We start from the raw sequence: 18222 nt of genomic DNA, 5'->3' as shown, positions 1-18222 counted from the left end.
GCTGTTATGTTGGACTTGACAGGTTTCGTATTTAAAACGCCGGGTAAAAGGAAAGAAAGTGTGCCTTCGAAGGAAAGAAGCATGTAGCAAAGCTGTATTCGTTAGAAACACAGAAGTTTTGGATCGCTATGAGAAAGGTGAGCGTATCGTTGACATTCAGCGTGCTTTGGGACTGTGAATCCACTGTGAGAACTATTCGTGACAATGCGGAATCAATTCGAAAAACTGCTCGATCTTCCACTAATTTCAGTGTGACTAGAGTGACCAATTCTCGCTCGGAAGCGGTGGAAAGAATGGATTGGATTGAACATCACAACCAACACATGTCTAATGTCAAGAACTTGTATTCAGAGTTTAGTTTATTATTGTGTGTTTCAGTATTCAGTTTTTAAGTGTATAAACATTGTATTAAAATGCGTTTCAGAAACATGATAATGGTTATTTCTTGTAAAAATACTAAGAATCTCTGCTATTTTAAATTTAATATGTGAGTAAACGAAAACCTAACCCTATATTTTGGGGGAATTATGTTGTGAGGATAGGTTAAGGGCAAGAAGTCAGAGGTCATGTTAATAAATATTGCCACGTGCATAGCATGGGATTTGTGATACATAGGGGAGGTGGTAGAACCAATGGTAACCCAGTAAGGTTTTATCTAAGAGGAAGGGAGACCCTCATATCAATTGCTAGTGCCTTTAAATACGTATGTAATTGAAGGAACAAGCGTCTTATTGCATTAGTCTTCGCTTTGGAAGCCTTGCCTTCCGCTCACGGCAGGAAATCGTGATCGATTCTCCAAGAGGTCTCGCTACTTAGAATATTTCTTAGTAGATCAAGTTGAACGGTGGTGCTAACATTTGGTATTCACCATTCATACTTTGATTCTCGACTTAAGCCCTAGTTCTTCTGGGTTTTATTGTAGTTGGCAACTTAAAGCTTGAGGAATCTCTGTGAGACTCCACAATACTCTATTTTTACATCGCTTTAGCATTTCAGTGTACTCTAATGTTTTAAAGTCCACTTGCATTTACTTGGAGTAGCTGTTCTGAGGAAGGCTACTTCCAGTACGTCACACTAAGTGACCGACTTCAATTGTACGATAATACCAATATAAATGGTCCGTTATTGGACATTATAAATTTTCCAGCTAGCTCATTCTTGGTTGCCAGCGTTTCGCCCTCATGTGCTAGGGTGGGCTCATCAGTTGGTACCTAGCACACTTACCAATACGCTGGCTAGTGCATACCGTGGAGGCCACTACGTAGGCTAACTGGAGCCACCGGCAGTGCCAATGCACTAAGAGACTTTGTCTCATCACTAAAAATTGATGCCTGCTTGGCCATCAGATGATATAGATGTTGATTCCCATAGGGAATCTGAAATATTTGTCCTGAATGAGCAAATTTATAATACCAATATAAATGGTCCGTTATTGGACATTATAAATTTTCCAGCTAGCTCATTCTTGGTTGCCAGCGTTTCGCCCTCATGTGCTAGGGTGGGCTCATCAGTTGGTACCTAGCACACTTACCAATACGCTGGCTAGTGCATACCGTGGAGGCCACTACGTAGGCTAACTGGAGCCACCGGCAGTGCCAATGCACTAAGAGACTTTGTCTCATCACTAAAAATTGATGCCTGCTTGGCCATCAGATGATATAGATGTTGATTCCCATAGGGAATCTGAAATATTTGTCCTGAATGAGCAAATTTATAATACCAATATAAATGGTCCGTTATTGGACATTATAAATTTTCCAGCTAGCTCATTCTTGGTTGCCAGCGTTTCGCCCTCATGTGCTAGGGTGGGCTCATCAGTTGGTACCTAGCACACTTACCAATACGCTGGCTAGTGCATACCGTGGAGGCCACTACGTAGGCTAACTGGAGCCACCGGCAGTGCCAATGCACTAAGAGACTTTGTCTCATCACTAAAAATTGATGCCTGCTTGGCCATCAGATGATATAGATGTTGATTCCCATAGGGAATCTGAAATATTTGTCCTGAATGAGCAAATTTATAATACCAATATAAATGGTCCGTTATTGGACATTATAAATTTTCCAGCTAGCTCATTCTTGGTTGCCAGCGTTTCGCCCTCATGTGCTAGGGTGGGCTCATCAGTTGGTACCTAGCACACTTACCAATACGCTGGCTAGTGCATACCGTGGAGGCCACTACGTAGGCTAACTGGAGCCACCGGCAGTGCCAATGCACTAAGAGACTTTGTCTCATCACTAAAAATTGATGCCTGCTTGGCCACCAGATGATATAGATGTTGATTCCCATAGGGAATCTGAAATATTTGTCCTGAATGAGCAAATTTATAATACCAATATAAATGGTCCGTTATTGGACATTATAAATTTTCCAGCTAGCTCATTCTTGGTTGCCAGCGTTTCGCCCTCATGTGCTAGGGTGGGCTCATCAGTTGGTACCTAGCACACTTACCAATACGCTGGCTAGTGCATACCGTGGAGGCCACTACGTAGGCTAACTGGAGCCACCGGCAGTGCCAATGCACTAAGAGACTTTGTCTCATCACTAAAAATTGATGCCTGCTTGGCCATCAGATGATATAGATGTTGATTCCCATAGGGAATCTGAAATATTTGTCCTGAATGAGCAAATTTATAATACCAATATAAATGGTCCGTTATTGGACATTATAAATTTTCCAGCTAGCTCATTCTTGGTTGCCAGCGTTTCGCCCTCATGTGCTAGGGTGGGCTCATCAGTTGGTACCTAGCACACTTACCAATACGCTGGCTAGTGCATACCGTGGAGGCCACTACGTAGGCTAACTGGAGCCACCGGCAGTGCCAATGCACTAAGAGACTTTGTCTCATCACTAAAAATTGATGCCTGCTTGGCCATCAGATGATATAGATGTTGATTCCCATAGGGAATCTGAAATATTTGTCCTGAATGAGCAAATTTATAATGTCCAATAACGGACCATTTATATTGGTATTATAAATTTGCTCATTCAGGACAAATATTTCAGATTCCCTATGGGAATCAACATCTATATCATCTGATGGCCAAGCAGGCATCAATTTTTAGTGATGAGACAAAGTCTCTTAGTGCATTGGCACTGCCGGTGGCTCCAGTTAGCCTACGTAGTGGCCTCCACGGTATGCACTAGCCAGCGTATTGGTAAGTGTGCTAGGTACCAACTGATGAGCCCACCCTAGCACATGAGGGCGAAACGCTGGCAACCAAGAATGAGCTAGCTGGAAAATTTATAATGTCCAATAACGGACCATTTATATTGGTATTATAAATTTGCTCATTCAGGACAAATATTTCAGATTCCCTATGGGAATCAACATCTATATCATCTGATGGCCAAGCAGGCATCAATTTTTAGTGATGAGACAAAGTCTCTTAGTGCATTGGCACTGCCGGTGGCTCCAGTTAGCCTACGTAGTGGCCTCCACGGTATGCACTAGCCAGCGTATTGGTAAGTGTGCTAGGTACCAACTGATGAGCCCACCCTAGCACATGAGGGCGAAACGCTGGCAACCAAGAATGAGCTAGCTGGAAAATTTATAATGTCCAATAACGGACCATTTATATTGGTATTATAAATTTGCTCATTCAGGACAAATATTTCAGATTCCCTATGGGAATCAACATCTATATCATCTGATGGCCAAGCAGGCATCAATTTTTAGTGATGAGACAAAGTCTCTTAGTGCATTGGCACTGCCGGTGGCTCCAGTTAGCCTACGTAGTGGCCTCCACGGTATGCACTAGCCAGCGTATTGGTAAGTGTGCTAGGTACCAACTGATGAGCCCACCCTAGCACATGAGGGCGAAACGCTGGCAACCAAGAATGAGCTAGCTGGAAAATTTATAATGTCCAATAACGGACCATTTATATTGGTATTATAAATTTGCTCATTCAGGACAAATATTTCAGATTCCCTATGGGAATCAACATCTATATCATCTGATGGCCAAGCAGGCATCAATTTTTAGTGATGAGACAAAGTCTCTTAGTGCATTGGCACTGCCGGTGGCTCCAGTTAGCCTACGTAGTGGCCTCCACGGTATGCACTAGCCAGCGTATTGGTAAGTGTGCTAGGTACCAACTGATGAGCCCACCCTAGCACATGAGGGCGAAACGCTGGCAACCAAGAATGAGCTAGCTGGAAAATTTATAATGTCCAATAACGGACCATTTATATTGGTATTATAAATTTGCTCATTCAGGACAAATATTTCAGATTCCCTATGGGAATCAACATCTATATCATTCAATTGTACGTGTATATTCTTTGTACATCATCTGTCAATATATGTACATATATAGGAAATCATATGAGTTTCAACTCTTAACAACCAACTTACCTAACGCCTATAAATTACCATCTTATATCCCTTTTGTTTTTAGTACTGTTGTTAGCCATCAGGTGATTCCACTCACTGTTCAGAGTCTCAGAGTCTCACCTGGTGGCGGGGATACGACAGCTGCTTGAAGATGGGCCTCTTACGTGAGCGACTACCACCGAAAGCCCAGCGGTATTCCCAAAACTCACGTTGGATGGAAGCGCCATGTACCCGCGCAGTAGTATCCGCCTGACAACACAGGTTCCTGCACAGCGGAATGCCAGGAGGTCATAATATTATTATTGTTTTTTTATTTTTTTCATCTATATTTACTACTCTGTACACGCTATGGGGTACATGCTATTGAGGGTGATTGGAGGAAGGGAGTCCTAGTGCTCATTGCCTCTCAATCATCCCGTATTAGGCATCGTCTAACATCGGACCCTGGGCAATACCTGCTATGACCAGGTGGGTATATCCTTGGCTGCTTGGTTCAGCTACAGAGGCCCCTGATCAGAGCGGGTGGCATTCAGGGAGGATGATTTTGGGCATGGCTTCAAAATGTCTCCAGTCTGCCCAAGGTGGTCCCCCACTGTATTTAACTTTTGATTCCTTGAGGGGTTCAACTCCCTGGGAACATACTCAGTGTGAAGGAATGGGATCCAGTTTTTCTAGGTTTCTGGTTGCTGCTAGAACTGATGGAAGTGACTTCAAGCTGGTCAGGTCTATTTTGTTTAGTAGACACATAGGTGTGTACGGCAAACTGGAAGACCTGAAAAAAATGTGCAACGATAGTTTGTGGCTAAAGACATGCACTGCCATGCAAGCTGATCGGTTGCTCAAGTGCGACCACTTTGTTGATATTCCCATCAAAGTGGAGGAGCACAAAACCTTGAATCTGGTTCATGGAGTTATCTTTCACCGCGATCTCATCTTGAACACTGACGATGAGTTGATGGAAGACATGAAGCAGTGTAACGTAACACACGTCCGGTGCATTATGCGCAAAGTGAACAGCGAAGATGTTGCCACGGGTTTGTTCAGTGTTACCCGCATTTCTCCTGTGAAGGGGAAATCATGCCCTCCATCTGGAGGGTATGAATCAGTGCCAGCTGGTACACCTGCTCATAAACCCGAGTGCTTTCCTCGCAGGAGGAAATCCCACTCCCAAAATAAGTCGAAGGTCTGGGCGTCAGTCCCCTCATCCGTTGACGATGGGTTGGACGTCGAGCTTTCATCTACTTCTATGGATGTTAATGTTAGTGCTTAGGTTTTAAAACATATGAACATTTATTTTCAATAAAATATCATACTATTGAGATAATAAACCTAATACATCAATGAATGATGCATACAAAGTAGTAATTTCTTGTTAGAGCAAGTTCAGTAATAGTGGTCAGAAAGTACCCCACGTCACCTCTCGCGTTCCACCAACCTGCCCGGTGTTAAAATAGCTAATACATATAAAAGAGACAAGATTTTATTGATACAAGATCTGATGTAGTTGAATGGCTCAAGAACCTGGACTGTAATTTATAAGGGTTGCTGGAAAGTGTCCATCACAAACTTATTTTTCTTTTCTGTGTTTATTCCCCATTGTTTTGTGCTTCATGTAAGTCGTACGCTAAATAAATAATAAATATAAAACAAAATCTTAAATCACCTGTTTCCAAGTCTGTTTATAGATGAGAGTTAAAAGGGGAATCTGGAATTAAGTGTCCAGCACTCATAGATAAAGAAGTGCCTTGCCCATATATATTCCACTTGAGAATTAAACCGGAACGGGTCACACACAAAGTCCAGTGGGCAAGGTTTCAATAAAAATGTCTCTTTCACTTATTCATGTCCTTAATTAAAGTACCCAGATGTACGGGGAAATTAGCCGGTAAGGTCCACCCTTCAACCACACCAGTGATAAAAGCGGACTAATTTACTAGACGGTTGGTCGGGCTATTTATACCAACATTCATGGAACTAGATGGAACACAGATGGAAAATTAAAGATTCTGGAACCTTGTAGAAAAATGTGACATCACTGATGACGTAGACGGGAAGTAGACTCATGCGGCGAAACTGTGTTCAGTCTGCGAAACCTTGGCGATAGCTGGTCAAGTAGGTAAGTGATGAGGCTTCATGGTGCTGCGGCGATGAAGATTTGCAAGGTACGATGCAATTGTTACACATTAATATGTAGTCCTTTCATTTTGTAGCTCATGAGTAGTACAGAATAATTGACTTTAAATTTTATGGCCAGTTTACTACCTGACACCAATGCTATAGTCTTTCTGGAAGATCAGAATACCGCCATTGACTGTAAATGGTTCATTTGCTACCAAATCATCTGTAATCTCTGACCCGAGCCTGCAACACTATCGATGACCTTGTCTCCAGAGATGTTGAAGCAGCACACCTACAGGGGATGGATCCCAGTACCATCCTAAGGAACCTCATTCACCAAAAGCTGTTAGCCTCCTTACAGTGTCCTGAAAAGTTCTTGCTGGAATCATTTTCCGCTAGGGCAAGACATTGCTTATTAACCTGTGGAAAACCGTTCTGAGAATCTACAGTGTTTTGGTGAAAGCTAGTTTACAACCTCCCTGCTTAAATCATCCATGAGCACCCCTTGTCAGTCAACTCAAGAACTGTTGACCATCTCCCAAGGAGGCAGTGTGCTGTTTCATCAAATACAATAGTCTCACTGAGAAACTAAATCAAACTTGGATTAATTGTGAATCACCAGATGGCATTACTGTCAAGTTGTGCTTGTTCCAGAGGCTTTTATCTTTTGTTCTGTAAGCCTATGAGAAACAATTGACGATCGTAGGCTATTATTTGGTTGCAGAAGTGTAAGTACTTTCATGTTGACATTGAGGTTAGCAGTTAGCAAAATGGCAGCCAATGTGATATAATATATTTTATTTTAAATAACAGAAATAATTGAAAACAGATAGTTGAGTTAAGAAAAGGACACTTTGAACTTCGCAAGTATAATGTTTTTTGAGACAAATTTTATATTAAAATATCCTATTTTAGTGCAGAAAATTCAATATCTTTTATTAAAAATATTAGATAAATGTCCTTTTTATGATTAGTTCAAAATGACTGATTTTTTATTTTAATAAAAAATATATAGATCACTCTTTCAGCTTTATATTAATGTATGTATGATAAGGTTAAGTTATGATTATGATATGCTTTCAGACACTGTTTCCTTTTATGCTGAGCATTGTGGAAAATTGCTGCAGCATTTGACAGATAAACCTGAAGCAGTTCCAGGGTTAAGGGAAAGTTTCAAGGACATGTTGCTTTAAATTGATATTTCCTGTTACTGTTCAGCCTGACAATACAGTAGGCATACTCATGTTAAACTTCTGTTATTCTCTCCATAGAGCATCAGGTGTGAAGATCCCTTCATTTGAACCCTGCAGTTTTCTTTTCATTTTGCCTAAGAGGGTATTCCACTAACATAACCTGGTTCTGATAGCTTTTCCATACTTTATTTTGATGGATTTTTACAGATATATTGGTGTACTTATGAACTTTTTGTGCTCTCTCAGTTTGCTAATCTGTACATTAGTAAAATATGCTTCTTTTATGTGTAGCCTGTTTCAGATTTCATCAATCCATTCTCTCTTAGATGATCTTGAGAGAAAAATGACCAAAGTTGTTTTCCAGTATGTACTTTTGCTCGTGGTATTATCAAGATACTTTATCTGAATTTGTTGAAAACTGACCTATCATAAACTTGAAGCCTACAAGGGCTGAACAGTGTTCACACCAAACCTAATTGTTGTATATAGTTGATCCTTATAAGATTATGTTGTTTAATTGATGATTGTTGTGTGATGTACGTACTTTTACTTATAGGTTTGAAGGTGCACTCATTTATTGGTGGTACACCTCTAGAGGATGATATTCGTAAACTTCGTCGTTGTCATGTGGCTGTTGGTGCACCTGGTAGAGTAAAACATCTAATTGAGAAAGAGCATATGAAGACGGACAGTGTACGACTTTTCATCTTAGATGAGGCTGATAAGCTCATGGAATCTAGCTACCAGAAAGATATTAAGTAGGTATATCTTAGTAGTTTTCTTTATTACAGATTTATTATTATTATTATTATTATTGTTGTTACCGTTTTTTGTGGTAGTTATGCGTGAAAGAAGGTGCGGGGTGGTGAACAGGTCTCAAGCTACTAAAGTAAAATCAATTTAAAATTTAACAAGGTTATATTTTCTTTTCAAAAAACAAAGAAATAACAAGCATGGCAGGTACAAAGTAGCAAGTCAAAGGGTAGTTACAATATTTACAGGATTTGGGCTTCGAGCCCTAAAAACACAATGCTTGGGCAATCAGCTCAGTTTTACCCCAAACACAAGTTTCAACAGAGGGGCAGAAAACCCCATTCATGCCTAGGAGCCCTTGCTCCAAATTACACAGAAAAGCCTCCACGAGGCGTACAACACTTAATTTGCAAAAGAGCCACTCGCTCTCAAATTTAAGCCTCTCCCAGGCCACACCAAACTCCACCTTCAAGTTGTCCTCAACGGACATAAACACAGGGGTAAAATACCCAATCTACTGAGGTCTATAAAATGAAAAGAAGGTTAATTAAATGACCTCTAAGGTAACAATTTGAGAGGAGGCGAACTTGCACTCCTAATACACTTTGATTAAGACCTACTTGGCACTAGGCCGTTAATACAAGGGCTAATCCCATACTAAAGAGGTGACTTAAGAAGAGAACAATTTGTTTTACGTTAACGAAGAATAGGTTGAGAAAAATAAGTTCACCTCAAAACAATATTAGTGGGAGCTCGGGAGGGTTAGCACTCTCTATCCCAGTATGTAGCTTTAAAAGAGAATATATGAAAAGAGTAGTTACATTTAGGAAAAGGTTACATGGTGGAACGCTTAGAACCCGCCCCGAGAGTTAAACTGCTGAACTAGCAAAGAAAGATGTTATTAATCGACCATTACCTTGTTGCTGACCGCTGCCGAGGAAAGAGGCGCTTCCCGCCTCCTGCTATGTACTTAATACACTGAAAGATGGAACAGAAGTGGCCCGGAGACCCTAAAATCAGCAGTTTATATCCTCTCGCGGAAGGTTCTAGGGGTTAGGGGAATGAAAACACCCTCCCACAAACCTTTTATTGGGTAGGATACAGCAACATATTCTAGTTGGGGGAAGATACCTACGATTGGTCAGAAATTAATAACAGAAATTCGGGATTGGTTAAATGCAAAACAAGGGGAAAGAGAGGGGTATACAGCCAACTTAAACAATAACTGAAAAAAATTTAGCAAAGACAAACATTTGAAATAAAAATTTCTCCAACAAAATAGTTCTTTGACTCCGCACTAGGGTGCACTATTGTTGATCTTCAGTAGTGTCATCTAGAAGAGAAAGTTCACACTTCTTACTTCAAGCGAAACAAAAACACATCAAAAATGACACAGTTCAAAAACTCAAAATTTTCCACGTGGTGACATCTTCTGAGAAAGTAGAGAATTAATAGCGTATATAAAGTTCAGACTTCCTCCAGCAGAGGAGTTTCAACTGGCGCAAATTTTAAATTAGCGGCGTGGAGGTGTACCGCCCGGTACAGACCTCCCCCCCCAAAAGTACCTCCAGGGGTGACACATGAAATAAGTTTGACACAAGGTTCAAGTTATGCTGTGGATATGAAGATTGATTGCAGAAGCATTTATAAGATTTCTTAATTTGGTTTGATTCAGTTTCAAAATTTTGTTGTTGCAGGTGAAGTAAAGTCTTTATATTTGTAGAAGTTGAATTTCTGAAGATAAACTGTTAATACTTAGAGGTGAAGAAAAATTTTGCAATTGCCACCAAATATTGCTGTGGAATTCCCAAGTGTAGTCATTGCTTATCGTAACTGTCCATGTAGTTGATGTTGATTAAGTTGACTGGCCAGACCGGCCGTTGCAGCTTGCGCCCAAAGGGAGGCCGCTCGGACCCCTCAAGTACCCTAAGATACCGCTCGCCCGCACTATGAGGGGAGCAGAGGTGTTGAAACACGCCGCGCCCGTGGTGAACATATACAGGCTGCGGGCAAGTAGCAGGTCGTGCGCCGCGCATCAGCCTTGGCCGGGAGGAGAGCTCCGGCTCGCCGTGCACCTGACGTCCTCGCTGGAGAAGAGGGGGCCCGTCCTCTGCCCCAGTTGCTGCACGGCGCCGCGCGGCTGCGGGGGCACTGAAACATTAAAGCTAGGCGGCAGAATTGTGTTGGACCATCATCTTTTTGAGGGCACAGGCTTGGTGAAGAGGTTGAGGGGTCAGCGGCGTGCAGATGTCCATGGCATTTAATATAATTCAGCCACAGTGTGTATTGGAGCAGGAGACGGGAGCGTGGTAATGGCCGAGGCAAGGACAGGATGGCAGTTTAACAAATCGGGGGAGGTTTCACACAAATGCTTACATATAAAACAAAATCTTATAGAAGGGGCAGAAAGCCTTAAAAGTGAAACTCAAAAAAAAATATAACCTTCATATTCCTTTCAAAATAATATGAAGCAAGTTAACGCGGAAATTACACCGGTTTCACCTGTGACAGGTGAACCCTAAATATCCTCTCGGTGGCTGGATTGCTTACTAACAACGTAACTGGCGTAAGAAAATCGAGAATGATACAAGGCCCATGAAATCTGGGGGCAAGCTTGCCCGCGGGAACAAAGTTCTTGACCATCACCTGGTCACCTACATTCAAAGTGGTGGGTCTCCGTCCACGATCATACCTTTCCCTAACCTTTTCATGAGATATCTTAAGATTGGCTTTAGCCTTCTTCCAAAGATCTTTAATATTATCCGGATCTATTGTCTCGGGTAGAATGTCACTCAGAGACCAGAGGTTAGAGAGCGGCGAGTTGGGAACAAACTAGAACATCAAAGAAGCTGGAGTAAATTTATGTGATTCATGAACCGCCGAATTCAAAGCAAAAGCTAACCAATGCAGGGACGTGTCCCACCTGGAATGATCATCATGATGATAGGCAATAAGTGCGGACCTGAGATTACGATTAACCCGTTCAGCCAGAGATGGTTGAGGGTAATAAGCAGAAGTAGTTACATGAGAGATGGATAAGTCAAAACAGAATTTACGAAAAAGATTTGATGTAAACGCCTTAGCATTATCGGACACAATATATTGGCACGGACCAAAAGAAGCAAAAATAGAATTTAGGCAAGTAATGGTGGACTGAGCGGTAGCCAGCTTAGTCGGAAATAACCAGGAAAATCTTGTAAAACCATCTACACATACAAAGATGAATTTGTTGGCATTTCCCTTCGACTGGGGGAAGGGTCCTACATAATCAATATACAGGCGTTCCATGGGGCGCGATGCTTGATGCGAAGACAAAAGGCCTACCTTGGTGGACATGGTCGGTTTACTAAGCAAACAGGATTTACAAGCCTTTACTAGTTCACGGATTTCACCGTCCATACCTTTCCAGATGAACATTTCACGAATCTTTTCACGAGTTTTAAAGATACCCAGATGCCCTCCTAATGGGGTCTCATGATAATACTTGAAGATCATAGGTACAAGAACCGCTGGAACAACAACTTTCATCATCTTATCATGCCTCGAAGGGCAACATAGAACACCATTCCTCAGAACATAAGGGACAACATGTTCCCCAGAAGAAAGGGTTTCCATTATCGGAGCCAGCGTCGGATCTTCACGTTGGTATTTCTCGATATCCCTAAAGAGCATGGGAGCATCTGTTAGGATGGCATTAACATCAGATAGTATGGACTCGGGAGGTGATGAACTGTCGACCGGTTCTTGGGTCTCGACGTCGTTTGAAAACATACGGCTGAGTCCATCAGCGACAATATTTTCGGTACCTCTGATATGTCTAACATCAAACTGGAAGGCAGAAATACGGATGGCCCAACGGGCTATACGACCAGTACGACGCGGCCTACCTAAGACCCAGCTTAAGGCTTGATTATCTGTCTCCAGGTCGAATTTAACATGTTCCAGATAGAGACGGAACTCCTCTAAGGCGAATAAGACTGCCAAACCTTCGAGCTCATATATGGAATACTTGGCTTCTTGAGCCGACAAGGTCCTAGATGCATAGGCGATGGGTCGCCTCCCTAGTTCAGTCTCTTGAAGAAGGACTGCCGCTACTGCTGACGACGACGCGTCGGTTTGGACGATGAATTTCTTCGAGAAATCAGGCATAGTAAGTACAGGGGCATTACAAAGAGCTAATTTAAGGTCTTCAAAAGCGGCTTGTTGAGAAGGTCCCCACTCGAATTTGATGCCTTTCCTACGAAGAGGGTTTAAGGGCGCCGCTCTATTAGCGAAATTAGGAATAAACTTCCTGAAGAAATTCACCATACCAATAAACCTGGCGATGCCTTTGATGTCCTTGGGAGGTTTAAAATCACGGATGGCCTGTGTTCTAGAATGATCGACGGCTACTCCATCAGGTGACACAATATGCCCTAGGAAAGACATAGAGGGCTTAGCAAAGGCAACCTTGGACAACTTAACAGTTAACCCAGCTTTACGAAGGCGATCGAGAACTTCTCGCAGATGATCTAGATGCTCTTCAAAAGTCTCTGAAAATACGACGACATCATCCAAGTAGTGATATAAGTACTCAAATTTGATGTCGGAGAAGACCCTATCTAGCAACCTCGTGAGTACAGCTGCTCCCGTGGGGAGCCCAAAAGGCACGCGGTTGTATTCATATAAATTCCAGTCCGTGGCAAACGCTGTAAGGTGTTTAGACTCTTCGGCAAGGGGAATTTGATTATAGGCCTGATTCAAGTCCAAGATAGTAAAGAACTTGGCCTTACGAAACCATGAAAAACAAGAATGAAGGTCGGGAAGGGGCACAGATTGTAACACCACCTTCCGATTGAGAGCCCTGTAATCAATGACAGGTCTGAAGCCCCCTTGGGGTTTCGGGACTAGAAAAATAGGCGAGGAATACGCTGACTTAAAGGGCCTAATAATACCATCCTTCAACATCTGATCGATAATTTCTTTCAGAGCCTTCATTTTAGGTGGAGATAGCCTATACGGTGGAAAACGGACAGGAATCGAATCCGTGACCTCAATTTTGTATTCTATCAGGTCAGTAACACCAAGAGTATCAGAAAACACCTCTGGAAACGACTGACACAGCTTACGAATACTATCAGCCTGCTCCTCAGGTAGATGTCTAAGGTCTAACAACATCTCATCCTGGGTAGGCGAAATAGAAGAACATGATGCAGAATTACACTTTAATAAAGGGATGCTACAATTAGGGGTAAATTTGAAAGTGCAAGACCTACTCTGAAGATCGAGCACAAGACCAGTGTGAAAAATAAAGTCCGCTCCCAATATAATGGGGCAAGACAAGAGCTTGGCCACAAACAATTTAACTTTCCAAGTGAATTTAAAAATACGAATTTTGACCAATAATGAACCTAGAATTTCTAATGGGGATGAATTAGCCGAAACATATTGAACAGGAGATGAGACATAGTCAGGTAGTTTACAAACAGATTTCAATTTAGAATACCATTCAGCCGAAATAATCGAACAAACACTGCCTGAATCTAAGAGAGCTGTAATAGGCTCGTTATTTAACTCAATCTTAAGAAAAGGAACAGGTGCGGGGGAATCCGCCGCAATCCTAAGACACTCTTTGGGACCTTCAAAAGATAAATTTGAAAATTGCTCGTTCCCTGAATTTACAACCTGTTTACCAGGGGCTGAGTCTCGGGAAGATGGATTAGTCGACTCAGCCGAAGCCACTAGTCACTTTTTATTATTGGCATAGGTAGAATTTGCACCCGAAGTTGAGCAGGAGGGGGTGCTATTCGAGTTTGGGCAATTCTTGGCGATATGTGAGAAAGCCCCACATTTAAAACAGCCTTGTGCTGAACCAGCTCCATTATTTGCCCTACTAGTTTTGACCAATGGACATTTATTGCGAAGATGGTCAGGCGACCCGCAAGCATAACATTTACGGGGTGTGACTGGTCGGCGAGGTGGAGGCCGAGTATTACTAAACGAAGGAGGGGGTTCTTTTGCCACACGCAAAGAATCGGCGTACCTAACTCCTTCCGCTGAGACGGCCAACGCTTCAAGTTCAGAGAAAGTTTGCGGGCACGCCGCGAAACACAAGTATGACCTATAAGATGGTGAAATACCTTCCACAATAGCTTGTACAATTTGATCCTCAGGGAAGTGAAGAGCAAACACCCTAGTATAAAACTTAATGTCTTGTATGAAATCAGCCAAGTTCTCATCCAATCGCTGTACACGATAATAGTACTTCTGAATCAGAGAAGACCTCGCGCGGGCGGGAATAAAATTTGCAAGCAAGTGTGCATGAAAATCTTCAATAGATGACTGTTCGGCTATGGCTCTTACTATTTTGTCAGAAAGAATACCAATTGCATAAGGATAGATAATTTGCAAAATTTGACATGGAGAAAGAGAAAACACAAGGGCATGATCCTGAAATTCAACCAGAAATCTTAAAAATGAAATTACTTCACTGGTGGTATTAACCGAAAACTTAGAGATACCTCTGAGCAACATTGCCAATGGATGAGGCAAGCTGCTAAACCCGGGTGACATAGTAGGTAAAGGTTTCAATGGCAAGGAAGTTAATTCCGAACGGATGTTACTCAACGATGCACGGCGTTCAGATTCGTTGTCCAATGGGGCAGAGATAGTTTGAGCAGCAACGGTTATCCTATTGACTTCTCCCTTATGAGGCTCTTCCTCGCTACCTATATTCACTGTGGTGGGTAGATCGCTTTTGGGAGGAACTTCCCCTGTTAACAATTGAGTGACCTTGCTAGATAATTCAGACATATTTTCAAGCAGCGTACTAGCTTCCTTCTTCTGAACGTCATTCAACTTTAGAGACAACAGATCGTTAACTCTATTTGAAAAATGAAACAGCCTAGCTTGCACACGCTTAATTTGATTAGGAGAAGGATCATTTTCATCAAAAAAACTAACTACAGAAGCTAGCCCAGTAATATTCTCCGTGATCGTGGAAAGAGAGTCGTCAATTTCTTTCTCTCCCAAATTGGGGATGAAAATGGGCAAATCTAGGGACTCTCTAAGCTTGTTTGTGTCTACTGCAACCGTGCCTCCAGATTGTACATTTCTAATAGTTAACTCATATATCAACTCCTCTTTGCGCAAATAGTTAAGATGGAGAACATCGCGAGGGCCGGGCATGGTGACAGAACAATTTTGAAAAACTCAAAAAATTCCAGCAACTGGGAAAATAGTTAGAGTTCGGAACAAAACAATGTTTAGCCGTCAAAAGGGGCTAAATTGAGACCCATTCAACCACGCTCTGCTACCACTTGTTACCGTTTTTTGTGGTAGTTATGCGTGAAAGAAGGTGCGGGGTGGTGAACAGGTCTCAAGCTACTAAAGTAAAATCAATTTAAAATTTAACAAGGTTATATTTTCTTTTCAAAAAACAAAGAAATAACAAGCATGGCAGGTACAAAGTAGCAAGTCAAAGGGTAGTTACAATATTTACAGGATTTGGGCTTCGAGCCCTAAAAACACAATGCTTGGGCAATCAGCTCAGTTTTACCCCAAACACAAGTTTCAACAGAGGGGCAGAAAACCCCATTCATGCCTAGGAGCCCTTGCTCCAAATTACACAGAAAAGCCTCCACGAGGCGTACAACACTTAATTTGCAAAAGAGCCACTCGCTCTCAAATTTAAGCCTCTCCCAGGCCACACCAAACTCCACCTTCAAGTTGTCCTCAACGGACATAAACACAGGGGTAAAATACCCAATCTACTGAGGTCTATAAAATGAAAAGAAGGTTAATTAAATGACCTCTAAGGTAACAATTTGAGAGGAGGCGAACTTGCACTCCTAATACACTTTGATTAAGACCTACTTGGCACTAGGCCGTTAATACAAGGGCTAATCCCATACTAAAGAGGTGACTTAAGAAGAGAACAATTTGTTTTACGTTAACGAAGAATAGGTTGAGAAAAATAAGTTCACCTCAAAACAATATTAGTGGGAGCTCGGGAGGGTTAGCACTCTCTATCCCAGTATGTAGCTTTAAAAGAGAATATATGAAAAGAGTAGTTACATTTAGGAAAAGGTTACATGGTGGAACGCTTAGAACCCGCCCCGAGAGTTAAACTGCTGAACTAACAAAGAAAGATGTTATTAATCGACCATTACCTTGTTGCTGACCGCTGCCGAGGAAAGAGGCGCTTCCCGCCTCCTGCTATGTACTTAATACACTGAAAGATGGAACAGAAGTGGCCCGGAGACCCTAAAATCAGCAGTTTATATCCTCTCGCGGAAGGTTCTAGGGGTTAGGGGAATGAAAACACCCTCCCACAAACCTTTTATTGGGTAGGATACAGCAACATATTCTAGTTGGGGGAAGATACCTACGATTGGTCAGAAATTAATAACAGAAATTCGGGATTGGTTAAATGCAAAACAAGGGGAAAGAGAGGGGTATACAGCCAACTTAAACAATAACTGAAAAAAATTTAGCAAAGACAAACATTTGAAATAAAAATTTCTCCAACAAAATAGTTCTTTGACTCCGCACTAGGGTGCACTATTGTTGATCTTCAGTAGTGTCCTCTAGAAGAGAAAGTTCACACTTCTTACTTCAAGCGAAACAAAAACACATAAAAAATGACACAGTTCAAAAACTCATAATTTTCCACGTGGTGACATCTTCTGAGAAAGTAGAGAATTAATAGCGTATATAAAGTTCAGACTTCCTCCAGCAGAGGAGTTTCAACTGGCGCAAATTTTAAATTAGCGGCGTGGAGGTATACCGCCCGGTACAATTATTATTATTATTATTATTATTATTATTATTGTTGTTGTTGTTGTTGTTATTACAACTATTAATTTTTCCATATTTATTAGTTGGATGATTTTTTTTTTCGTCATTTGGGACCCATGTATATTTGGAATCACATAAGATTGGTTCCTAAAAAGCAAATATGCCTGCTGTGAATATAGCTCATCACTGCTACCAACAGATTAGTTATATATTAAAATCACCGAACATTACCATAACAAACTAACCTCAATGTAAGAAGCAATAACAGTACCCAGCATGATTTTTGCGGCAAAGCATCTGATACATGATTTTAACTGAATAAGGTCTCCTGAGTTCAGAAATGTCATTGGTTTTATTGCATCACATCTAGTTTCGTGTTATTTGCCATTTACTGTCTGAAAATGTGTCATTGCGGCACAGTGCTGCTTTGTGATAACAGCGAATCTGCTGTTGTTAGAGTGGCCATGGTTTGCTTTGTTAATGTTGCAAACGTTTGTCAATTCAAACCTCCTCCACTGACTATGTCCCCTTCATTGAATTAGATAACAGTCTATTTTTAGCTTGTGGTAGCGGCAGTGTGGTGAAGCCAGTCAGTTGCATCATGAGTGTGGCGGAGGTTTGACCTTTTTTATACTGTGTTGTGTTGCGAAAATGGCAAGTGTGTCAGGAATTAGAAGATGATGTGTCAATAAGCCAGACTCATTCTGTTACGTGTGTGGGTGTTATATTATGAAGGAACAGAGTAGGCCAATAACTGCATCAGTGAAACATTTATATTATGCATATTTTAAGGTAAAATTAGGAAACTTGGACAAATCGTGGGCTCCCCACGTAATTTGTAAAACGTGCCTTGACAACCTATGACAGTGGAGCATTGGGAAACGTAAGGCCCTTCCATTTGGGATAGGAATGGTTTGACGCGAGCCCCAGGACCATACCAGGGATTGTTACTTTTGTCTGTGTAAAGTAGCAGGATTCAATAAGAGAAACAAGGACAGTATTGTGTACCCAAATTTAAAGTCGGCGATGAGACCTGTTCCT

The 18222-nt window shown here is 41.7% G+C and overlaps 1 protein-coding gene across 1 annotated transcript in view; it reads left to right on the top strand.

Moving 5' to 3' along the window:
- The window catches only part of LOC136874846 (probable ATP-dependent RNA helicase DDX20), a 133373-nt gene that overhangs the window by 72488 nt on the left and 42663 nt on the right, over positions 1–18222 (top strand). Inside the window, exon 3 of the mRNA XM_067148522.2 lies at positions 8207–8408. Coding sequence (XP_067004623.2) covers positions 8207–8408 — 202 coding nt within the window. The remainder of the gene's footprint in view (positions 1–8206; positions 8409–18222) is intronic.

This window comes from Anabrus simplex, chromosome 5 (assembly GCF_040414725.1).
Source record: "Anabrus simplex isolate iqAnaSimp1 chromosome 5, ASM4041472v1, whole genome shotgun sequence".
NCBI classification, from domain to species: domain Eukaryota; kingdom Metazoa; phylum Arthropoda; class Insecta; order Orthoptera; family Tettigoniidae; genus Anabrus; species Anabrus simplex.
This window is presented reverse-complemented; position numbering and strand designations above follow the sequence as displayed.